Source organism: Cherax quadricarinatus, chromosome 20, assembly GCF_038502225.1.
Source record: "Cherax quadricarinatus isolate ZL_2023a chromosome 20, ASM3850222v1, whole genome shotgun sequence".
NCBI classification, from domain to species: domain Eukaryota; kingdom Metazoa; phylum Arthropoda; class Malacostraca; order Decapoda; family Parastacidae; genus Cherax; species Cherax quadricarinatus.
This window is the reverse complement of record NC_091311.1, coordinates 42,867,520-42,884,782: the sequence shown is the minus strand read 5'-3', so window position 1 is coordinate 42,884,782 and position 17,263 is coordinate 42,867,520. Positions and strand designations below refer to the sequence as shown.

General features: G+C 43.6%; 1 protein-coding gene and 1 long non-coding RNA gene across 3 annotated transcripts in view; both read right to left on the bottom strand.

Annotated features, from left to right (window-relative positions):
* The window catches only part of LOC128700895 (uncharacterized), a 91,252-nt gene extending 87,508 nt beyond the window's left edge, over positions 1–3,744 (bottom strand). For both annotated transcript variants that reach the window (XM_070087011.1, XM_070087012.1), the window contains exon 1: positions 3,606–3,744. In XM_070087011.1, coding sequence (XP_069943112.1) covers positions 3,606–3,650 — 45 coding nt within the window. In that variant the 5' untranslated portion in view covers positions 3,651–3,744. The remainder of the gene's footprint in view (positions 1–3,605) is intronic.
* Positions 1–17,263, bottom strand: part of LOC138852996 (uncharacterized) — a 150,182-nt gene that overhangs the window by 124,881 nt on the left and 8,038 nt on the right. The gene's annotated exons all lie outside the window — the stretch shown is intronic.

Here is a 17,263-nt window from a genome sequence, read left to right as displayed (position 1 = left end):
TGAAAGGGTCATTAATAAAAATATCGAAGAAATTGCCTGGATAATAGTTACTGTGAAAGATGCAGTTTGGCAAAGCAAAATAAATGCATTCTAGGAAAAAGCAATTAAAAACTAGTTTCTGTATATCCATTACCTATATACTAAACTATGCAGAACCCTTATTAATAACATTTTGTATTATAAATGTTGGATTAAGACACTTCAGTGTCTGGAATAAATGACAATGAGGAACCTTTATTTGAATTGTTTCAGACAAAAACTGGTAATAACAAATGTACATTCCATGAAGAGGACAAATAAGTATGTATATGTTGTGTTATAAAGCATGCAACTTGAGCAGCGTGCTAGACCACGTATTACGTACTTTCAATTCCCCACTGTCCCTAACACTTCTTTTACAATCCCATTTATATGTTAACCTACTATGGTAACATGACACATCCCTGTCTAAGGCATACTTTTAATGGAAAATAATCTCCCTCTTTCTACATACCATAACCTGCACCACACTATCCACAAAAAAGTTCTTTACTGCTTAAAATCACCAGTATAACACTAGGGAAAGAACACACTTTTATAGCACATACCTACAGTAGGTAGTCAGACCTCAAACACCTTTTGTTATACAACAATAAAGGAGTGGAATGGATTGTCTAAACATGTCAAAGCCTGTTCTTGCAAGAGCCTGCTCAGGAAGAGCGCTAAAAGGTAACTAATGAATGAAGCTACAAAGGGGAGTGATTTCTTACATGTAGTTAACATTCGTGTACCTACTAATGTTCATGTAAATAGCTCGGTTTACTTAATTCTTACTGTACCTCAATTTACTGTAAGTGGTTTTCACATGGTTGAGTTACTTAGCCATTTTAATTTTTAAGATTATAATCATGACCGATTTCTACTATCTTACAGCTAGGCTTTAAATACTGTAATAAAATATTACAAGGACCCCAATGGAAAAAGTCACCGACTTTTTTTTTTGTTATCCTAGGTTATTTACACACGTTGCTAGGTATGATAATTGTACCTGTTCCTAAGTAAACTTACTCACTAACTATGCCATACATTAGCAACATTTCCCACATTGCTTCCCTATCCACCCTATCATATGCCTTTTCTAAATCCATAACTGCAACAAAAAGCTCCTTATTATGTATTACCTAAGTATTGCTAACTTATGTGCTTCAATGTAAACACTTGGTCTACACATTCCCTACCCTTACTAAAACCTTATTTATCTGCAATCCTCAGATCAATACTAAATTACTGGACTGATTAACTGATTTCAGAAAGTTGTAAAAGGAATGTAAGGAGGAACTTGGCAAACCACTACTCAAGGCTTTCCATCACTCATATGGGTACAAGTCACTGACTTTTTTGGGGTTATTCTAGGTAATCTACACTACATATAATAACTGTACTTGTATATACCTATGCCTAACTATACAGTGGACCCCCGCTTAACGATCACCTCCAAATGCGACCAATTATGTAAGTGTATTTATGTAAGTGCGTTTGTACGTGTATGTTTGGGGGTCTGAAATGGACTAATCTACTTCACAATATTCCTTATGGGAAAAAATTCGGTCAGTACTGGCACCTGAACATACTACTGGAATGAAAAAAGTTCGTTAACCGGGGGGTCCACTGTACTTACTTGCCAACAGTGAAAAATGACAAATACGATACCTATTTACAATATGTGAAATAAGTGTTTAGCTTCAACTGCGAGAAAAACTGATGCATCAATAACTGTTGGTTTAGAAAAACATGTAAGCAAACACTAGGACATATTTTTTTTATTTCTTTGCAAGTAGTACACTGAGATTATATTTTTACAATAATGGGTTGCATTGCAAAGAGAGCCTCTATTATGCCTAAGCATTATGGGCCGACTTAATTTAATGATTTCAGTCCAGGTACCTTGATCACTTCTAACATACACAGGCTGAAAGACAATATATATAGGCAGAGAGTGAGGCATAAGTGATGCATGGTAACCTGAAGAATGCCATATTGGGATGAGGACTGGTAGACGATGAGATCATGTGACTCCGGTGTTGCTGGGAAGGTGGTGCTTTGCCTAGTCGAGTATCATGTATTCTAATGTTTTAGATATTTTGCGATTTCCAGTGTTACTGTCAGTATTTATTACAAAGGTTTATACCATCAATAACTGCGGGCACAATTTGTAGCCACCTCCAAATGTATAATTTGATCAATAAATTTTAGTCTAACTTACTAATTTACTAACCATTTTTACTAAGGTATTGGGGTAGTAGATTAAGATGAATAGTGTGTTCTGTACTGGGTAAAGAGTTCCACAAAACACTGATGAAGATATAATTAGGTCAGTTATATAATACCAACAAACTGATGAATAATATGTGCAACATCTGGGATTCTTTGAGATGTGATGCCCACCAAGGGCTTTATGCATCAATCTAATATAAAGACAAGGAGACATTAAGGAATCCAGATTAGTCAAAGCAATGCATTAGTAGTGGTTACATCTGCACAGGTAGGGCTTGCTAGCAGATATGTAATAGGCTGGTAATTAGCCTGAATAATGCTCATTTATCTTTTATTTTGAAATTTTAAGATATTATATTTAGAAGCAAGTGCTGAACCCATAGGGATCATACAGGACCTAGGGAATGGAAGGCAATGAGGTTCAATCCAAGGAAGGGGAATTATCATGGGGAACGCTAAACCGTAGGTATTATACAGCACCAGTAGAGGGGAGGATGGAAGGCAGTCAGGCTTAATTCAGGGAATTGGAGCACAGATCCAATTCCTAGATCAAAGCCCTCATCAGCATCAAGGAACCTCCTTGAGGGGCAAGGAAGGGAAGAGAAGCCCAATTCCTTGCATCAAGGATCATTCCTGAAGGACCTTTGAAATTAATGAAGTTTAGTGGTTACAAAATAGATCCATTACCTGGTAAAGATACATATTACTAAGAATCAGCAACTCATCTGCGAGAAATACTGGTTCAGAAGAATTAATATTATGGTAGGAAGATAAGGAAAAAGTGTTGAAGTGTGGGAGTGTGTGAACCTGACTGGAGACACGCACTCACCTCCACAACTCTCTATACCAGCTTATTTGTAATTACAAAGTTGAAGCGTCACTCCAGACTGCTGCATCTATTAAAAATGTGCTAAGGTTTATATGTGGTGTGTTTGATGAGGCTATGAAGGTGCTGATGGTATGATGTGGTGTATCGTCTGCTGATGAAGTGTCACAGTTCTTGTTTACTTCCACACTCACTACCTCCTACACTCACACTTCTACTCTCTCTCTATCTTACTACAATACTCTAATTATCTCTCATTGCATCAGATTATTCTTGCACATGTCAACAAAGCTGCCAACATCTCATACAGCAACAACTCAAACGAGGTAAGGAGTAATAACAAAAGTTATGAGGTTGAGCACAGTTGCGGGGTTGTTACAAAGCAGACGCCATTGTTGCAGCCGACGCCGCCTTGACAGACTGTCAAACTTTCTCCTGCCGTCCCCAGCCTTCCCTCCACCTGAACCATCACTCACTCATTACATCTAACATCCTCACAACATAACAGTGTGTGCGTGAAACTTACCGCTGAGTGTGGAGTAGGAGTGAGTGGGTTTTCTGGAGTTTTCATGTTGAGTTTGACACTTGTGTAGTGATGGTGAAGGAAGGTGGCGCCACGTGCCCCACGCGCTACCACCACTAACTACTACCTCATTTCACTTATCTACTCTTCTAACTCCGCCATCAAAGCTAACTTCAATCTAAGTGTTCTGTTGAAGTGTAAATAGCACCTATAGCGAGTGTTTATACTTATTCGTCAGTTGCGGAAAAGCTTCACCAACGCGGTCTGGGATCCACCTACTTGTTGCTTCTACCATCCCAAACTTCCTTTATTGCCACTGATTTGCTAAACTTTTAGCTTTAAGATACATTTTCTTTCAGTGGTTTAAATAAAGGTTTAAATAATGTATTTAAGCGTGGGCAGAGTAATAATAAGTCTGTACTGAGTTGCGGTGGTGCCAAACTGACACCAGAAACAACAAGAGGAAAGCGCGGAAGGTCACCCAGGAACACCAACTCTTTGTCTCTCACATTATCCTCAGCTACAACCTCCACTAATCTAACTTATCATTCATTCCTAAATTATGTGCATGAATGTATGTTGTTAAGAACAAGTGAGAGCTAGCGAGGTGCGGCATGTCAACAGCATCATCCCAGACATTATTTACTTGTTTCTACAACAAATACATCAACACTGGTCACAAGTTACTAGATGTAGTTCACTTTATCGGTAATATTTGCTCTCTAACGAATAGAACGTCCTGAAAACTGCAGATGATTATAAATCATTGACTTCCAACGTCATACGGTGGGAGGATCGCAGGTTGCCATTGGCATCTGTGAGAAATATACTCATATAACCATGGTGACTGAAGAAAACTTATTTATGAGTGATACCTCACAGGTTGATAAGTACTAACATAATACATTGTACAACGATAAGATAAAAGCTTTGAATTATATATAAAACTTTGTTGAATGAGACAAAATCCGGCATCAGCTTTTAAGCGTAACCCTTGAGGCGGTCACCCTTCAAGGTGAGTGTCCGTCAGGAAGGTTCCTTGACGCTTCTGATGACTGTGAGGGCACTTTGATCCAGGAACTGGGCCTAACTTCACCTTTCTTGGGCTGAACCTGATTACTTTCCATTTCTCCTGGCGCTGTATGATAACGAAGGGTTTAACGCTCCCCATCACTAATAATAATTCAAAAGGCGTTGTACAATAAAAGATGTTTATACGGTGTTATCGGAATCAGATTTCATTGGTGTCCGTTTTCGTTCGCCAAAGTAAAAATGCTGTGCGTTTTTCCCTTACCCTACCTGGAGGGTTTCGGGAATCAACATCCCGCGGTCGGCCCGAGACCAGGCCTCGTGGTGGTCGGGGCCCTTCCCCCAGGCTTTTCTGCTGGCCGCAGGCCCCCGGCTGATCGAATGATTTTGGGGTGCCTGCCCAGAGCCTTCTTGAGCAGCCGGGGTCATTCAATCCCCCTTATGTATGCTGGGGGCGGTTGAACAGTTTTGGGTCTCACACTTACTGTTTGTCTCTTGCTCCCCCCCCCTTTCTTTCAATGGGAATGTTCATTTTTGCCAAATCTTTCGTTTTTGAAGGGGTAGTTTGTGTAAAAGTTTGGTCCCCAATCCTTCTGGGTTTTGCAGTGAAATTTTATATGTTTTTTCCCCATCATTCAGGAAAAATCGGCCCAAACCCGTTCCCCATAAGCAAGTAGCAGTGCAGTAAAACAATAGAAATAAGTCACTTTTTTGACTTTCGGGTTACCCCAGGTTCAAACATGTGCTGATGAGATTTTATATAACTATTTATGTGTCCTTCCTAAAAAAACCCTTTTATCCGGTAGTGGATTTGTGGGGACAACCTGGGGACAAACGGGCCCCGACGAAATAAAAAAACAGTCCTGATGACTCTTTCTTTGGTTATCCGGGATTCCCTTGGGTTATGTATATGGGGGCTTAAAGCTGGGTGAAATTGAAAAATTGAAATATTTCTTTCTTGCAAAAAAAAAGGAAAATCCCAAATCAGTATACCTGGAGTTTACCTGGAGAGAGTTCCAGGGGTCAACGCCCCCGCGGCCTGATCTGTGACCAGGCCTCCTGGTGAATCAGAGCCTGATCAACCAGGCTGTTGCTGCTGGCTACACACAAACCAACGTACGAGCCACAGCCCGGCTGGTCAGGAACCGACTTTAGGTGCTTGTCCAGTGCCAGCTTGAAGACTGCCAGGGGTTAGCATCTGCTAGAAAAATGACAGGATGGATAATGAGAACCTTCAAAACTAGGGAGGCCAAGCCCATGATGACACTCTTCAGGTCACTTGTTCTATCTAGGCTGGAATATTGCTGCACACTAACAGCACCTTTCAAGGCAGGTGAAATTGCCGACCTAGAAAATGTACAGAGAAATTTCACGGCGCGCATAACGGAGATAAAACACCTCAATTATTGGGAGCGCTTGAGGTTCCTAAACCTGTATTCCCTGGAACGCAGGAGGGAGAAATACATGATTATATACACCTGGAAAATCCTAGAGGGACTAGTACCGAACTTGCACACGAAAATCACTCACTACGAAAGCAAAAGACTTGGCAGACGATGCACCATCCCCCCAATGAAAAGCAGGGGTGTCACTAGCACGTTAAGAGACCATACAATAAGTGTCAGGGGCCCGAGACTGTTCAACTGCCTCCCAGCACACATAAGGGGGATTACCAACAGACCCCTGGCAGTCTTCAAGCTGGCACTGGACAAGCACCTAAAGTCAGTTCCTGATCAGCCGAGCTGTGGCTCGTACGTTGGTTTGCGTGCAGCCAGCAGCAACAGCCTGGTTGATCAGGCTCTGATCCACCAGGAGGCTTGGTCACAGACTGGGCCACGGGGGCGTTGTCCCCCGGAACTCTCTCCAGGTAAACTCCAGGTAATCCCCCTTATGTATCCTCCGAGGCAGTTGAATAGTCTCGGGCCCCTGACACTTATTGTATGGTCTCTTAACGTGCTAGTGACACCCCTGCTTTTCATTGGGGGGATGTTGCATCGTCTGCCAAGTCTTTTGCTTTCGTAGTGAGAGATTTTCGTGTGCAAGTTCGGTACTAGTCCCTCTAGGATTTTCCAGGTGTATATAATCATGTATCTCTCCCGCCTGCGTTCCAGGGAATACAGTTTTAGGAACCTCAAGCGCTTCCAGTAATTGAGGTGTTTTATCTCTGTTATGCGCGCCGTGAAGGTTCTCTGTACATTTTCTAGGTCAGCAATTTCACCTGCGTGAAAGGTGCTGTTAGTGTGCAGCAATATTCCAGCCTAGATAGAACAAGTGACCTGAAGAGTGTCATCATGGGCTTGGCCTCCCTAGTTTTGAAGGTTCTCATTATCCATCCTGTCATTTTTCTAGCAGATTCGATTGATACAATGTTATGGTCCTTGAAGGTGAGATCCTCTGACATGATCACTCCCAGGTCTTTGACGTTGGTGTTTCGCTCTATTTTGTGGCCAGAATTTGTTTTGTACTCTGATGAAGATTTAATTTCCTCGTGTTTACCATATCTGAGTAATTGAAATTTCTCATCGTTGAACTTCATGTTGTTTTCTGCAACCCACTGAAAAATTCGGTTGATGTCCGCCTGAAGCCTTGCAGTGTCTGCAATGGAAGACACTGTCATGCAGATTCGGGTGTCATCTGCAAAGGAAGACACAGTGCTGTGGCTGACATCCTTGTCTATGTCGGATATGAGGATGAGGAACAAGATGGGAGCGAGTACTGTGCCTTGTGGAACAGAGCTTTTCACTGTAGCTGCCTCGGACTTTACTCTGTTGACGACTACTCTCTGTGTTCTGTTAGTGAGGAAATTATAGATCCATCGACCGACTTTTCCTGTTATTCCTTTAGCACGCATTTTGTGCGCTATTACGCCATGGTCACACTTGTCGAAGGTCTTTTACGCAAAGTCTGTATATATTACATCTGCATTCTTTTTGTCTTCTAGTGCATTTAGGACCTTGTCGTAGTGATCCAATAGTTGAGACAGACAGGAGCGACCTGTTCTAAACCCATGTTGCCCTGGGTTGTGTAACTGATGGGTTTCTAGATGGGTGGTGATCTTGCTTCTTAGGACCCTTTCAAAGATTTTTATGATATGGGATGTTAGTGCTATCGGTCTGTAGTTCTTTGCTGTTGCTATACTGCCCCTTTTGTGGAGTGGGGCTATGTCTGTTGTTTTTAGTAACTGTGGGACGACCCCCGTGTCCATGCTCCCTCTCCATAGGATGGAAAAGGCTCGTGATAGGGGCTTCTTGCAGTTCTTGATGAACACGGAGTTCCATGAGTCTGGCCCTGGGGCAGAGTGCATGGGCATGTCATTTATCGCCTGTTCGAAGTCATTTGGCGTCAGGATAACATCGGATAGGCTTGTGTTAACCAAATTTTGTGGCTCTCTCATAAAAAATTAATTTTGATCTTCGACTCTCAGTCTGGTTAGCGGCTTGCTAAAAACTGAGTCATATTGGGACTTGAGTAGCTCACTCATTTCCTTGCTGTCATCTGTGTAGGACCCATCTTGTTTAAGTAGGAGCCCAATACTGGACGTTGTTCTCGACTTTGATTTGGCATAGGAGAAGAAATACTTTGGGTTTCTTTCGATTTCATTTATGGCTTTTAGTTCTTCCCGCGATTCCTGACTCCTATAAGATTCCTTTAGCTTAAGTTCGATGCTTGCTATTTCTCTGACCAGTGTCTCCCTACGCATTTCAGATACATTGACCTCTTTTAGCCGCTCTGTTATTCTTTTCCGTCGCCTGTAAAGGGAGTGCCTGTCTCTTTCTATTTTACATCTACTCCTCCTTTTTCTTAGAGAAATAAGCCTTGTGCATACATCGAGTGCCACCAAGTTAATCTGTTCTAGGCATAAGTTGGGGTCTGTGTTGCTTAGTATATCTTCCCAGCTTAAATCGGTTAGGACTTGGTTTACTTGGTCCCACTTTATGTTTTTGTTATTGAAGTTGAATTTGGTGAATGCTCCCTCGTGACTAGTCTCATTATAATAAAGTAGGTAGAATTACCGACAATATGTAAAGTAAAAAGGACACAAGTGCAACTAATGTGACATTTATTGTGGCAACGTTTCGCTCTCCAGGAGCTTTATCAAGCCATTACAAACAATACATGGACACAGAGGGTATATAAAGGCTCAGAGTGAGGTGCAATACTAGTGAGGTAACATTTCGATGTTCACTAGTGATAGCAGTAGTAGTAGTGGTAGCGACAAAAGTAATACAATATGGTAGAGCAATTAATTCGTACATGAGTAAAAGGATATAAAAGCTATTGCTTGGGTAACATAAAAATAGGTTGGACAAATATAGACTGGAAAGAGGCAGCTTGTTTCAGTGTTCACTCTCTGTAATGTGCTTTGTGTAGTATAACAGGAGAGACTATGTGACTGCAGGGTTTACTGTTTTCAGGAGGATTCTTGCTAAGACTTCAGAGATGGTGAAGCTGCCGTTGTTTTGTTTAATTGTATTCGAAACAGCGATCAGTGCTGATTCGAGGCACTTGCGTCTGCGGAAATTAGTTTCTTTGATCACTAATTGGGCGTCTCTGAATTTCATGAGATGATTGGTGGAATTTCGGTGTTGTACACAGGCGTTGTTCAAGTTATCGTTCCTACATGCGTAAATGTGTTCATTGAGGTGGGTGTCGAGGTTTCTTGCTGTTTCACCTACGTAAATCTTGTCACAGCCTCCACAGGGTATAGTGTAAACTCCTGCATTGACTGGTTCGTGGTGCTTGGATTTTATCCTGGTTAGATCCTTTATTGAAGTGCTAGAAGCGATGGCGACTCTGGTGTTAGCTTGTGAAAGTACTTTTGATTACAAATGATTTCTTCATGAATGAGCCTCAAAACTCCATAAATGTATGCCAGATTTCCGACATTACCCTAACTCCGATAGACTTTGAAAAAGCCATTGACAACATGCCCATGCACTCAGTCCCGGGCCCAGACTCGTGGAACTCTGTATTCATTAACTGCAAGAAACCCCTCTCACGTGCCCTAAGTACACTATGGAGGAGGAGCTTGGACATGGGTGAAATTCCACAGTCACTTAAAACAACGGATATAGCCCCACTCCATAAAGGTGGCAGCAAAGCATTAGCTAAGACCTATAGACCAATAGCTCTGACGTCCCACATCATAAAAATCTTATAATATAATAATATATAATATAATATCTTTATTTACTACAAGTACATGTACAAGGTATACAGTCCTAGCTGACAACAATGACATACTACTATATAGAAAGTCCCTTGTTATGCTCCGCATTTCGGTACATTTCGGGCAAATTAGGTCAGTGTCCCAGGATGCGACCCACACCAGTCGACTAACACCCAGGTACCCATTTTACTGATGGGGAACATAGACAACAGGTGGAAAGAAACACGTCCAATGTTTCTACTCTGGCTGGGAATCGAACCCAGACCCTCGCCGTGTGAAGCGAGAGCGTTAGCCACCAGGCCACCAGAGCGCTAAGAAGCAGGACTGCAAATCACCTGGATTCCCAAAATCTGCACAATCCTGGGCAACATGGGTTTAGGGCAGGTCGCTCCTGCCTCTCACAACTACTGGATCACTATGATATGGCCTTGGATGCACTGGAAGAAAATCAGAATGCAGATGTAATATACACAGACTTTGCAAAAGCGTTTGACAAATGCGATCATGGCGTAATAGAGCACAAATACGTGCTAAAGGAATAGCTGGGAAAGTGGGGATATGGATCTTCAATTTCCTAACAAATCGAAAACAAAGAGTAGTGGTCAACAGAGTTAAATAGGAGGCTGCCATACCTGGAGGTTATTCCGGGGATCAACGCCCCCGCGGCCCGGTCCATGACCAGGCCTCCCAATGGATCAGGGCCTGATCAACTAGGCTGTTACTGCTGGCCGCATGCAGTCCAACGTACGAGCCACAGCCTGGCTGATCCGGCACTGACTTTAGGTATCTGTCCAGCTCTCTCTTGAAGGCAGCCAGGGGCCTATTGGCAACTCCCCTAATGCTTGATGGGAGGCTGTTGAACAGTTTTGGGCCCCGGACACTTATGGTGTTTTCTCTAAGTGTACCAATGGCACCCCTACTTTTTATTGGGGGCATTTTGCATCGCCTGCCCAGTCTTTTACTTTCGTAGGGAGTGATTTCTGTGTGCAGATTTGGGACCATTCCTTCCAAGATTTTCCAAGTGTAGATTATGATATATCTCTCCCTCCTGCGTTCCAACGAGTACAAGTCAAGTGCTTCCAATATGATGTTCATTGAGGACAAATTCCAACTACTCCGTTATGGAAAACTAAAGGAGATAATAACTAGAACAGAGTATACTACAAACTCTGGCCATACAATAGAGCGGAAAAATAATGTAAGGGACCTGGGAGTAGTAATGTCTGAGGATCTCACTTTCAAGGATCACAACAGTGCCAAGATCACAAGTGCAAAGAAAATGATAGGATGGATAATGAGAACATTCAAAACGAGAGATGCCAAGTCAGTGATGATCCTTTTCAAATCACTTGTTCTCTCTAGGCTGGAATACTGCTGTACATTAACATCTCCATTCAAAGCAGGTGAAATTGCAGATCTAGAGAGTGTACAGAGATCCTTTACTGCATGTATAAGTTCTGTCAAGCACCTTAACTACTGGGAACGCTTGGAAACACTTGACTTGTGCTCGTTGGAATGCAGGAGAGAGAGATATATCATAATCTACACTTGGAAAATCTTGAAAGGAATGGTTCCAAATCTGCACACAGAAATCACTCCCTACGAAAGTAAAATACTGAGCAGGCGATGCAAAACACCCCCAATTAAAAGTAGGGGCGCCATTGGTACACTAAGAGAAAACACCATAAGTGTCAGGGGCCCAAGACTGTTCAACAGCCTCCCATCAAGCATTAGGGGAATTACCAATAAACCCCTGGCTGCCTTCAAGAGAGAGCTGGACAGATACCTAAAGTCAGTGCCGGATCAGCCGGGCTGTGGCTTATACGTTGGACTGCGTGCGGCCACCAGTAACAAGCCCTGATCCACCGGGAGGCCTGGTCATGGACCGGGCCGCGGGGGCGTTGATCCCCGGAATAACCTCCAGGTATGTCGTGCCGAATAGGTAAAACTTGCGATTTTGGCTTAAATAGCAACGCTCTTCTTGGACAATAAAATAGTATAAAATACCGACAAGTTGTTAGGTAAGACACACATACAGCAGTTAGGTATCTTTATTTCGAAACGTTTCGCCTAAACAGTAGGCGAAACTGAGCGACTGACCACCTCAAAACTTCAAGGGTGATGGACTGATTACATCGTCTTCAAGTCTCTTCTGCTTCTATCAACTTTGCGGTACTCGACTGAAGAAGCCTACTGTGTAGGCGAAACGTTTCGAAATAAAGATACCTAACTGTTGCATATATGTCTTACCTAACAACGCTCTTCTTGCCGAATAAGGCAAGCAAAAATTTGTGTATGCCATAATCTCGCAAAAATCATTCTAAACCTAATGAAAAAATATATTTCATTGCATTTGTTTATTACTAAATTTTTGTAAACATATCTAAAAATCTTTGAAAGGGTCCTAAGAAGCAAGATCACCACCCATCTAGAAACCCATCAGTTACACAACCCAGGGCAACATGGGTTTAGAACAGGTCGCTCCTGTCTGTCTCAACTATTGGATCACTGGAGTTTACCTGGAGTTCACCTGGAGAGAGTTCCGGGGGTCAACGCCCCAGCGGCCCGGTCTGTGACCAGGCCTCCTGGTGGATCAGAGCCTGATCAACCAGGCTGTTGCTGCTGGCTACACGCAAACCAACGTACGAGCCACAGCTCGGCTGATCAAGAACTGACTTTAGGTGCTTGTCCAGTGCCAGCTTGAAGACTGCCAGGGGTCTGTTGGTAATCCCCCTTATGTGTGCTGGGAGGCAGTTGAACAGTCTCGGGCCCCTGACACTTATTGTATGGTCTCTTAACGTGCTAGTGACACCCCTGCTTTTCATTGGGGGATGGTGCATCGTCTGCCAAGTCTTTTGCTTTCGTAGTGAGTGATTTTCGTGTGCAAGTTCGGTACTAGTCCCTCTAGGATTTTCCAGGTGTATATAATCATGTATCTCTCCCTCCTGCGTTCCAGGGAATACAGGTTTAGGAACCTCAAGCGCTCCCAGTAATTGAGGTGTTTTATCTCCGTTATGCGCGCCATGAAAGTTATCTGTACATTTTCTAGGTCGGCAATTTCACCTGCCTTGAAAGGTGCTGTTAGTGTGCAGCAATATTCCAGCCTAGATAGAACAAGTGACCTGAAGAGTGTCATCATGGGCTTGGCCTCCCTCGTTTTGAAGGTTCTCATTATCCATCCTGTCATTTTTCTAGCAGATGCGATTGATACAATGTTATGGTCCTTGAAGGTGAGATCCTCCGACATGATCACTCCCAGGTCTTTGACGTTGGTGTTTCGCTCTATTTTGTGGCCAGAATTTGTTTTGTACTCTGATGAAGATTTAATTTCCTCATGTTTACCATATCTGAGTAATTGAAATTTCTCATCGTTGAACTTCATATTGTTTTCTGCAGCCCACTGAAAGATTTGGTTGATGTCCGCCTGGAGCTTTGCAGTGTCTGCAATGGAAGACACTGTCATGCAGATTCGGGTGTCATCTGCAAAGGAAGACACTACGACAAGGTCCTAAATGCACTAGAAGACAAAAAGAATGCAGATGTAATATATACAGACTTTGCAAAAGCCTTCGACAAGTGTGACCATGGCATAATAGCGCACAAAATGCGTGCTAAAGGAATAACAGGAAAAGTCGGTCGATGGATCTATAATTTCCTCACTAACAGAACACAGAGTAGTCGTCAACAGAGTAAAGTCCGAGGCAGCTACGGTGAAAAGCTCTGTTCCACAAGGCACAGTACTCGCTCCCATCTTGTTCCTCATCCTCATATCCGACATAGACAAGGATGTCAGCCACAGCACCGTGTCTTCCTTTGCAGATGACACCCGAATCTGCATGACAGTGTCTTCCATTGCAGACACTGCAAGGCTCCAGGCGGACATCAACCAAATCTTTCAGTGGGCTGCAGAAAACAATATGAAGTTCAACGATGAGAAATTTCAATTACTCAGATATGGTAAACACGAGGAAATTAAATCGTCATCAGAGTACAAAACAAATTCTGGCCACAAAATAGAGCGAAACACCAACGTCAAAGACCTGGGAGTGATCATGTCGGAGGATCTCACCTTCAACGACCATAACATTGTATCAATCGCATCTGCTAGAAAAATGACAGGATGGATAATGAGAACCTTCAAAACTAGGGAGGCCAAGCCCATGATGACACTCTTCAGGTCACTTGTTCTATCTAGGCTGGAATATTGCTGCACACTAACAGCACCTTTCAAGGCAGGTGAAATTGCTGACCTAGAAAATGTACAGAGAACCTTCACGGTGCGCATAACGGAGATAAAACACCTCAATTACTGGGAGCGCTTGAGGTTCCTAAACCTGTATTCCCTGGAACGCAGGAGGGAGAGATACATGATTATATACACCTGGAAAATCCTAGAGGGACTAGTACCGAACTTGCACACGAAAATCACTCACTACGAAAGCAAAAGACTTGGCAGACGATGCAACATCCCCCCAATGAAAAGCAGGGGTGTCACTAGCACGTTAAGAGACCATACAATAAGTGTCAGGGGCCCGAGACTGTTCAACTGCCTCCCAGCACACATAAGGGGGATTACCAACAGACCCCTGGCAGTCTTCAAGCTGGCACTGGACAAGCACCTAAAGTCGGTTCCTGACCAGCCAGGCTGTGGCTCGTACGTTGGTTTGCGTGCAGCCAGCAGCAACAGCCTGGTTGATCAGGCTCTGATCCACCAGGAGGCCTGGTCACAGACCGGGCCGCGGGGGCGTTGACCCCCGGAACTCTCTCCAGGTAAACTCCAGGTAAAATATATTTAGTTGGACTAGGCTAAATTAAATTGCATCTGTTATGATAAGGTTAAGTAAGTTTTATATGGTTCTTTTGGTACAAAATTATTATTTTTTACATTAACATAAATAAAAAAATATATTTTTAAAAGGATAAGAGAAAATCTCAGAAAGGACTTAATTTTAAATGAGCTCTTGCTAATTGACCAGTTTTACTTATCCGGCACGACATACACACACACACGCACACACACACACACACACACACACACACACACACACACACACACACACACACACACACACACACATACACACATACACGCACACACACATACACACACACACGCACACACGCACACACACAAACACACCCACTCACACGCACACACATACACATACACACACGCGCGCACACGCGCGCACACGCACACACACACACACACACCAGGAATGAGTACGCACAGGTAAGGAGGGAGGCCCAGCGACAGTATGAAAATGACATAGCATCGAGAATCAAGACTGACCCGAAACTGTTGTATAGCCACATCAGGAGGAAGACAACAGTCAAAGACCAGGTGATCAGATTAAGGACAGAAGGTGGAGAACTCACAAGAAATGATCAGGAGGTATGTGAGGAGCTGAACAGGAGATTTAAGGAAGTTTTTACAGTAGAGACAGGAAGGGCTGTGGGAAGACAGCACAGAAGGGAACATCAAGAGGGAATATACCAACAAGTGTTGGATGACATACGAACAACTGAGGAGGAGGTGAAGAAGCTCTTAAGTGACCTTGACACCTCAAAGGCGATGGGACCGGACAACATCTCCCCATGGGTCCTTAGAGAAGGAGCAGAGATGCTGTGTGTGCCTCTAACCACAATCTTCAACACATCCCTTGAAACTGGGCAACTACCTGAGAAATGGAAGACAGCTAATGTAGTCCCCATATTTAAGAAAGGAAACAGAAACGAGGCACTAAACTACAGACCTGTGTCTCTGACATGTATTGTGTGCAAAGTCATGGAGAAGATTATCAGGAGGAGAGTGGTCGAACACCTGGAAAGGAACAAGATTATAAATGAAAACCAGCATGGGTTCATGGAAGGCAAATCTTGTATCACAAACCTCCTGGAGTTTTATGACAAGGTAACAGAAGTAAGACACGAGAGAGAGGGTTGGGTAGATTGCGTTTTCCTAGACTGCAGGAAGGCCTTTGACACAGTTCCCCACAAGAGATTAGTGCAGAAGCTGGAGGATCAGGCACACATAAAAGGAAGGGCACTGCAATGGATAAGGGAATACCTGACAGGGAGGCAGCAACGAGTCATGGTACGTGAAGAGGTATCACAGTGGGCGCCTGTTACGAGCGGGGTCCCACAGGGGTCAGTTCTAGGACCAGTGCTATTTTTGATATATGTGAACGACATGATGGAAGGAATAGACTCTGAAGTGTCCCTGTTCGCAGATGACGTGAAGTTGATGAGAAGAATTAAATCGGACGAGGATGAGGCAGGACTGCAAAGAGACCTGGAGAGGCTGGACATGTGGTCCAGTAACTGGCTCCTCGAATTCAATCCAGCCAAATGCAAAGTCATGAAGATTGGGGAGGGGCAAAGAAGACCGCAGACAGAATATAGGCTAGGTGGACAAAGACTACAGACCTCACTCAGGGAGAAAGACCTTGGGGTGACCATAACACCGAGTACATCACCGGAGGCACACATCAACCAAATAACCGCTGCAGCATACGGGCGCCTGGCAAACCTGAGAATAGCGTTCCGATACCTCAATAAGGAATCGTTCAAGACACTGTACACTGTGTATGTTAGGCCCATACTGGAGTATGCAGCACCAGTCTGGAACCCACACCTGGTCAAGCACGTCAAGAAGTTAGAGAAAGTACAAAGGTTTGCAACAAGGCTAGTCCCAGAGCTCAAGGGAATGTCGTACGAGGAAAGGTTAAGGGAAATCGGACTGACGACACTGGAGGACAGAAGGGTCAGGGGAGACATGATAACGACATACAAGATACTGCGGGGAATAGACAAGGTGGACAGAGATAGGATGTTCCAGAGAGGGGACACAGGGACAAGGGGTCACAACTGGAAGCTGAAGACTCAGACGAGTCACAGGGACGTTAGGAAGTATTTCTTCAGTCATAGAGTTGTCAGCAAGTGGAATAGCCTAGCAAGTGAAGTAGTGGAGGCAGGAACCATACATAGTTTTAAGAAGAGGTATGACAAAGCTCAGGAAGCAGAGAGAGAGAGGATCCAGTAGCGATCAGTGAAGAGGCGGGGCCAGGAGCTGAGTCTCGACCCCTGCAACCACAATTAGGTGAATTAGGTGAGTACACACACACACACACACACACACACACACACGTGAAGCAGTATCGCTGAATAGTGCTCCCAGGATTTAGCGTTCTAGTGGCTGTCCTAAGATATTATTAGCCGTCATCGTACGTGAGTGAATCAGTGAACATACCTACAAGAGTGTAATAGCTTTCAAGAGTGTGAATGTGATAAGATCAAGAATTTTACAATTTAAATTTGAATGAATGGTGAGTGAGGGAGGGTAGCAGTCAGCTGATCAGGCTGCTGGCTGCAGTGTTGACACAAAATATCCAAACAGTTAACTGGGTTAACGGTGTGATCTGAAATATTAACAAATACATATGTTAGTTGGTTATAACAG